The 7159-nt window shown below is 61.4% G+C and overlaps 1 protein-coding gene across 1 annotated transcript; it reads right to left on the bottom strand.

Annotated features, from left to right (window-relative positions):
• Positions 1-5588: 5588 nt before the first annotated feature.
• CNTF (ciliary neurotrophic factor) lies at positions 5589-6793 on the bottom strand. Its single transcript, XM_074918437.1, has 2 exons — positions 6388-6793; positions 5589-6062 (listed from the first exon to the last, which is right to left on the bottom strand). The coding sequence occupies exons 1-2, from the start codon at positions 6499-6501 to the stop codon at positions 5589-5591; spliced, it is 588 nt and encodes a 195-aa protein (XP_074774538.1). The 5' UTR covers positions 6502-6793.
• Positions 6794-7159: the final 366 nt, after the last annotated feature.

Here is a 7159-nt window from a genome sequence, read left to right as displayed (position 1 = left end):
CGGCTGGCCGCCGCAGACGCCCCGCGGCCGCTGCAGCCCGCCCCGCCGGCACTCGCATGCTCGGCGCGGCGCAGGGCTCTGCCCGCCCCCGCCCCGGGGCCGCCGAGCGGGCGCGGAGCCGAGGCCGCCCCTCAGCGCCGCCGCCGGGACCGGCTCCGCCCCGCGCGCGGGGGGGCGGGGCCGCGCCGCCCCTGACGTCACCGCGCCCGGGCCCGGCCCCCAGCGCCCGGGAGAAACCATTGCGGGGGGGGGGGGGCTTGGCCCTGCGCAGCCCGCGGACCCTGCGCCCCCCGCCGCACCCCTGGGACCCCGAGTTCCCCGCACACCCCCCTCGCACCCTTGAGACTCCTCCCGGTGCCCCCGCACCCCCGCCCTGTGGCCACGGGCCTCCCGGTGCTCACACGCCCCTCACCGAGAGCCCGCGGCGCGCCCCGGGCCCAGCCCCGCAGCAACGGCACCGGGGGGCAGCGGGGTGCGGGCGGTCGCGTGCCCGAGCTGCCCCATGCGTCGGCACAGAGAACCGTGGCCCAAGAGCTTCGGGCACCCCCGCCCGCGGGGGACAGCCCGGGGAGCTGCCCCGGCCACAGCCCCCGTGCACGGAGAGGGGTGCAAATCCCAGAATCGCTGCGTGCCTTGCGGGGCACCCGGGCCGTAACCCCGGCTCCTGTACCCCGGCTCTCCCACCTGCCTGCCACCGTTTAGTTTCCCTGGGAAGTGCTTTTTGGGGAGATTTTTCACACAGCTTCACCCTGCCATGCGACTGTGAGGCCTCCAGGATGCTCCTCCGGCTTACACCTTGGAGCCTTTGCTGTGCAAACCGAAAACGGTGCAACAGAATCCTGTGTGCTCCCGCTGGCCGTGCTCCACGGGCACCTCTGCTTTATGGGGACACCCTTCCCCACAGCCCAGAGTTCGTTCTGAGCTTGTTCTCTCGCTGAGACCCAGGAGCAACATCCCAGGGCAGCCCTGAAGAGCAGGATGTTGGCACCAGGGAAGAGCCGGCATTAGGGCTCACTGCATTGTGTGTTCCTCTGCTCAGACACTGGAGCGCTAAGGCTTGGACAACAGGCCCAAGCCAGAGTTGACCTATAGATGAATCCTGTATATTTTATAACCGATAACCATTGTGCTAGTCGATATTGTACTAAGTTATAACAACCCACTTACGTTGATGTAAAAAGTGCTAAAGCATTGAAATGCTGAAGCCTGAACAACAGGCTCCGAGCCAAAGCTGCTAACTTAGTATGTAATCATTAACAAAGTATGTAAGCTTGCTAGTGAAAGATGCAGCGTAGAGTATAATCAGTAGCGAGGACGAAATGCTGAGAGAATGTATCCGACTTCCCTTGTTTAGCCTTGTTCAAGGCTGAGAACCCAAGTATTTGGCCTTGCTAGAAACTCCCTCGGTCTCCCCCCCTGAGCCCTGGCCAGGCTTTGGGTGGAATCCAACAGGAGAATGAAACCAGTAATTTTCAGTTCAAAACAAAGGTGCCAGCCGTTCTGGCCTGTCGATCTCTGGTCTGTACGGCTGGGCCCGTTTGCAGTGACTTTGGCAGCCTCACCTATGGGTGGATGCACCGTGTAGGATTTCCCCCTTGCCGGGACAGGCTCTGCAGCCCCTCGCTGTAACCGGGGCTGCCCAGCCTCTGCGGGGCTGGGGGATGGTAAAGTATGCAAGTGCTGATGGATCTTTCTTAATCACTATCCTCTCTCTCGTGTAGTAATGATTTGATGCATTACCCTGTATTTTCCTGTTTGTTGCTTTAGGTGCATTGTTCTGCCTTTTCTTACTGCGTGTTTTACTCTGTTACATTATTTGGTTATCACTAGTAAAATACCCCTACTCTTTTCACTCTGGTGTCCGAGTTTAACTGGTATTCTTAATCAGCAAAACAGACACACAAAGCACTAGTTTTCTTGGATATTAAACGGAACACCCATTGTTGCCTGGACCAGTGAGAACTGTACAAAGTGCATCCATGTCCCACACGCAGGGGTTTCCCAGCACCAGCAAACCCCCTGGTCCGTGGTCCATGTCAGCTCGGAGGGCAACTCATCCCCAGGACACAGGGACCCACCGTGCTGCTGCAGGATGTTGCTGAGGTCCCCACGGCCAGAGCAGCTCCTCTCCTGACAAACCTGTTTCCCAGGCACTGCCCAGCCCGTCAAGTGTCCCGCAGCAACAGTTGTGGTGAGAAACCATAAGGCAAGATATAAACAGAGGAAAAAAGAGAAAGAAGGAAAAAAAAGGGGGGGGAAGAAACAGGTGGGGACTAACTGCAGTGATGCCAGCTGGCAAGTGCTGTGGTGAGAGAGGAGGAGGCGAACCGCAGAAGTTCAGGCAAATCTCTCCTTCCAGCTCGCCCTCGGAGACACACAGGGCCATGCTGGAAGCACGTTTTCTTGCGGGAAGAGAGGGCTCCTTGCCCTTCCCAGGAAGGTAGCGCAGCAGCAGAGAGCTGCTTCTCTGCGTTCTCATCTGTTCCTTTGGGGCAGGTGAGTGCAGCCAAGGCCATGATGGGGAAACCCAGGGAAATCTTTTCTGCTGACTCAGGCGGGAGGAAAAGGTTTTCCTGCTATTAAAAAGGAAAGTGTTGGTGAACATTCCCGCCCTGGCTCAGGATCAGAAAGTCAGGAGCCAGCACTGCAATGCTGGCGAGGGATGGTGCAAGGGGACGGGTGAGCTGGTGGGACCGGCACAGCTGAACCCTACCTGCCTCCGGCGCACAGTTGGCAAGGGGTGAATCTATTCGCTACCAGTGCCCAGCACCAACGCCAGCACCCAAGTACAGGCATGCCTGAGGTCAGGGAGCAGCCTCAGTTGGCTTAAAACCTTTCCAATCCCACAACGTGTGCCTAACCCAACCACACGTTAAGCCCAAACATTTAGTTTTTGAAATGAAACACATCCGTGGGTTGGTTTTGGTGGCTCCTTCCCCACTTCAATTTAGGAGCGCAGCCCCCCCCCCCTTCGCCCTTCCCACAGCACTGCAAATCCTTTCTCTCTTCCCAAAGCACGATCTCAGATGGCTTTTTGGTGTTTTTTTAGTCTGCTGGACGCCATCTGGGGTCCTCAGCAGCATTAGTCATGTGGGTACGACTGTACTTCCCTCAAGCTCTTCATGTCTGTCTCCAAAATCAACAGCTTCAGTCACCTTCAGCCACCTGGATCAACTTAACTTCAGTCTGTGGCAATGCAAGTCCGAAGGGCCTCCCAGGAACAGGGGAGATTGGCCATCAGATGCCCTTATTTTTGTCAAAACAGTTTACCAGTGATTCCCTTTGGTGCTGCAGCTGAAAGATAGCATTAAAACCCAGCAGGCTCAGACATCAGCACCTCCCTGCTGCATGGTGGGGGCTTGCTGGTGGGGAAAGCTCAAGACCTGGAGCCTCTTGCTTAGCCAGGCCGTGGAGGTTTGGATTATGGTTTGCTTCTTCACTTTGTTTCTGGTTATGGTGGCCGTTTCACAGCACTGTGGGTGCTTTGCAAACACAGAGGTGCCCAGCACTGCTGGCAAGGTAGGAATAAGGAAGGTTGCAAAAGTAGCAATTTGCGCTGCTGGGCACAACCCAGGGAAGCCCCTGGAACAACATCATCACCCACCTTCAATCCCATTGCTACTTCCACTCCGGGAGCGCGACCGCGGCAGGCCGAGGCTCGGAGCACCACCAGCAGTTGATCCAGAAGGATCGAGTTGCAGGGACCTGTGCCAGGGCTGGGGCCGGCTCCCTGGGACGTGAAGGTCACCTCGTACCTGGGACTACTGCAGTGGGTGAAAAGGGGTCTGCTCCCGCCTGCTTGGGTCACGAGGTCCAGAGATGGACGTGTGAGGTTTGAGATGTACGTGCCCACCTTCAGGGTGGTGAGGGGCAGCAAGTAGGTGAGGATTCGAGCACTGGGGCACTGCTGAGCACGAGGGTGCGAGGGGAGAAAAGCAAGATGACTTCAAGCACACAAAGCAGACAAGACTAGGAGAGGGAGAAATACTTGCTGGGAGAGGGACTCACTTTGACAAGGCCAGACATTGTTACTCCCACGTGCAGGGAAGCAGAAACACTGCAAATAATCGAGTCTGAACTGCAAAGCTGAGGCCAGGCAACGTGGCGATGAAGAAGGTGCACATTCTTCCTCTTCAGCATCACCCACCAAAAAAAACAGGCACCGCCAAACCACCTGCGGCCCTGCCTACCCCGATGCGGGTGCTGGGGTGGGCAGCATGGGTGCTGGGGGCCCTGCCTCAGCACCGCCCTGCGTCCTCCTGCGGCACCCAGGGCCCCCCCATCCATGCAGAGGCCGCTGGCGCTGGGGCAGGCGCCGTGACTGGTGCTGCAACAAAGCCGCTTTGTGCGGGGCTGGCCGGGCACGTCCCCAGCCTCCTCCCCACCCCGTGCCTCTGGCATCCCCCCATGCTGCTTTCCCTCTCCCAGGTCAGGGAGGAAGGCAGGGCCACACCAGGATGGGGCAGCACCCCAGCGCCCCCCCCTGCATCCATCTCCTTCATCCCCACCTCCTTCCTCATCCCCACAGCCTCCCAGCAGGTCCTGTCCCCCAGAAACCTCCCACTCTACTGGGACCGACACTTCCCTAGTGGGAACAGGGCAGCCCAGGCTCTCCAGTGAGGTTGAGACCCACTGTTCCACCTCTCTCAAGAAGTCACATCACCCTGGTAGATGTGCCCTTTTATTTGCTTGGCAGCCAGCAGCCATAACATCCATTCAGCAAGAAAACCACGGCCCGGGCACTGCGAAAACTCACAGCGTTCCCCTTCACAGGGTGAGTAATGTGGTCGGGGCTGTCTAATCCTCCATGCCGTTTCCAGTCCCAAAATAAACCCTGGAGGCACAAACCTCCTCGCAGAGGGTCTTTGGAATCACAGCTTTCAACTAAAAGATCTTCTCCATTACCTTGTCTGAGTTGTTAAGAAATTCCCTCCTGGTCATGCCTCCACAGTCCCCCCTCCCGAAAAAGCCCCCAAGCAGTTAGAGCAGAAATTCAAGGTGCAGAAACGCAAGCCAGGTGGGAGAAAAGAGTCCTCGTGAAGGAGGCGAAGCCTCGCATCTTGCAGCTGGGGGTCAGGTCCCAAGGCTCCTTTCATCAGGTGGTATTTTGCTGTCCCTTCGCTCCTGCCTTGTCTCCACAAGAGCCCTGAGGCACCTTCCGTCCGCCGAGGCAGCACCAGCCCTGGCAAGCCAGGCAGCGACTGAATTTCAAAGGAAAGGCCAGCACTGCTGCATCCCACTGAGGGTCAGGGCCTCCGGGCCCCGGGGTGAGCGGAAAAGCTGCTTCCCAGGGGGTAATTCCAACCCCCCAACAGGCAAAGCCTGAGCTACCCCCGAGGTTCGCCAGCGGGTCCCTGCTCCCTCTGGGGCAGCGTGTGGCCTGTGCCTCAGTTTCCCCACAGGGAAAGGGGCCCACAGGGAGTGGCACCAAAAGCGTGGGGGGGCTGGGGGTTAATAACGCAGTCCCTCCCATCCATCCCCCTCTCTGAACAATCCCCTTTGCTGTCAGCAGCCCTGCGCAGGAGTGGGCGAGGAGCCCCCCGCTACGCCCCAGTGCGACCCGAGCCCCCCCACCCCCCCGGCCGCCTTCAGGGGCTCTCAGCCAGGCTGGCCGCCGAGCTGCTGCCCGGGCTGGGCTTGGCGAGCTGCCGCAGGTCCCGCGTGGACCTGACAGCCCACTGGGCCAGCTCCCGCAGCACGCCCAGGCCACGCAGCTTCCTCTCGAAGAGGCTGAGGTGGGGAGCTGGGGGAGGCTCGGCCCCCTCCTCGCTGGGGGGCCCACGGCTCTCCAGCCGCAGCAGCTCCTCGAGGTGGTAGGTGAAGGCTGAGACCTGGAGCAGGACGGCTGCCAGCGCCTGGCCCAGGGTGGTGTCTGCCTCCCCCAGCTGCTCCTGCTGCTCCTCCAGCATCTGGGCCAGCAGGGCCCGGAAGGTCCGGTACGCCGCCAGGTTCTCCAGCAGCCGCTGGGTCCCCGTCTGCTCGTCCCAGCGCTCCACCGCTGCCACCGGCACCCCCTCCACCGCCGCCACGCTGGCAGAGGCGTCCAAGCCCTGCTGCTCCACCTGTGGGGCGACAGCAGACAGGGATCAGCGGCAGCTGGAGAAATGGGGGGGCTCCCCTGCCCCGAGCCCTGCCAGCACCGGCTCCAGGGAGCCCCGATTCGGCTCCAGCACCGGCCAGGAGGCATTCTGGGCAGCGCAAGGCCAGGTGCCCGAGCTTTGCCCAAGCACTGGCCGGCAGCACCAAGGCCCGGACACCGGCAGCATTTCACCCCCCATCTCTACCACAGGCAGAGCCCTCGCGCCCCGGCACAGCTGCCAGGATCCCCCGGCCCCCGGTAGCGGGAGCCAGCCCCGCAGGCAGCTGGAGTGAGACAGGAAAACTCACGTAGGCGTCCAGGAGGTCGACGACGTCCGAGCGCATCTTCCCGGCCAGGCGGATGCCTCGGCTGCACAGGTCACGGCGCCGGAGGGCGGCTGAGGTGTTGTCTGCTGCCGCCATGGCCCGGGCAGCTGTGGCGGGCACCAGGCTCAGGGCGCAGTGCCTGCCCGGCCCGGGGAGGACAATCCCTTGCTGAGCTGGTGCATTCCAGCTGGGAGCTCCGCTCACACGTCCGCTGGCCTGGCTCTCCCCCTCTTCCGTGCCTGGGGCCTGGCACGACGCTGCAAATTCCCGCCTCTGGGATCAACAGCGACAGATTATTTCTCTAATTCCCCCACGCATCGCTACTCCAAGCGCCTTGCCCAGAAGGGTATTGCCCGGCGGCAACAGGCTCCCAGCCCCGGCTCTGACCCATTCCTCCCTCCCAGCCGCGCAGTGAGATTAGCAGCACGCTAATCCCCCCGGCTCATGCCAGAGCGCGGGAAACCACTGCCGGGAAGAGGCGAGCAAAGCCAGGACATTGCTCAACATCTCAGCCCGGGCAGCGGGCTGGGGCCTCAGCAGGGCAGAGCACCGGGGGTTCGCCCGTGAGGGGCCGAGGGCAGCCCCCAGGCTGGGCTGGAACCTGAACCCCGACAGAAGGCTGCAGGGGCCCAGCCCCGCCGCCTCCAGCCCTCTTAGTCCCCCATGGCTGCGTGGGACTGGGGCGCCAGGCTTAACCCCCCTTTTGCAGAGGGGTCCTGCCCCAAAGGGGGGCCGCAGGGGGGGAGGAGGGCCC

The sequence above is a fragment of the Athene noctua genome, chromosome 14 (assembly GCF_965140245.1).
Source record: "Athene noctua chromosome 14, bAthNoc1.hap1.1, whole genome shotgun sequence".
Classification (NCBI taxonomy): domain Eukaryota; kingdom Metazoa; phylum Chordata; class Aves; order Strigiformes; family Strigidae; genus Athene; species Athene noctua.
Note: the sequence above shows the minus strand (reverse complement) of the source record. Positions and strands in the feature narration are given on the sequence as shown.

Coding starts and splice junctions, on each gene's coding strand:
- CNTF (XM_074918437.1), bottom strand. CDS start 6,501: ATGGCGGCAGCAGACAACACCTCAGCCGCCCTCCGGCGCCGTGACCTG. Junction 6,063..6,387: donor TCGACCTCCTGGACGCCTAC/GTGAGTTTTCCT, acceptor GTCGCCCCACAG/GTGGAGCAGCAGGGCTTGGA.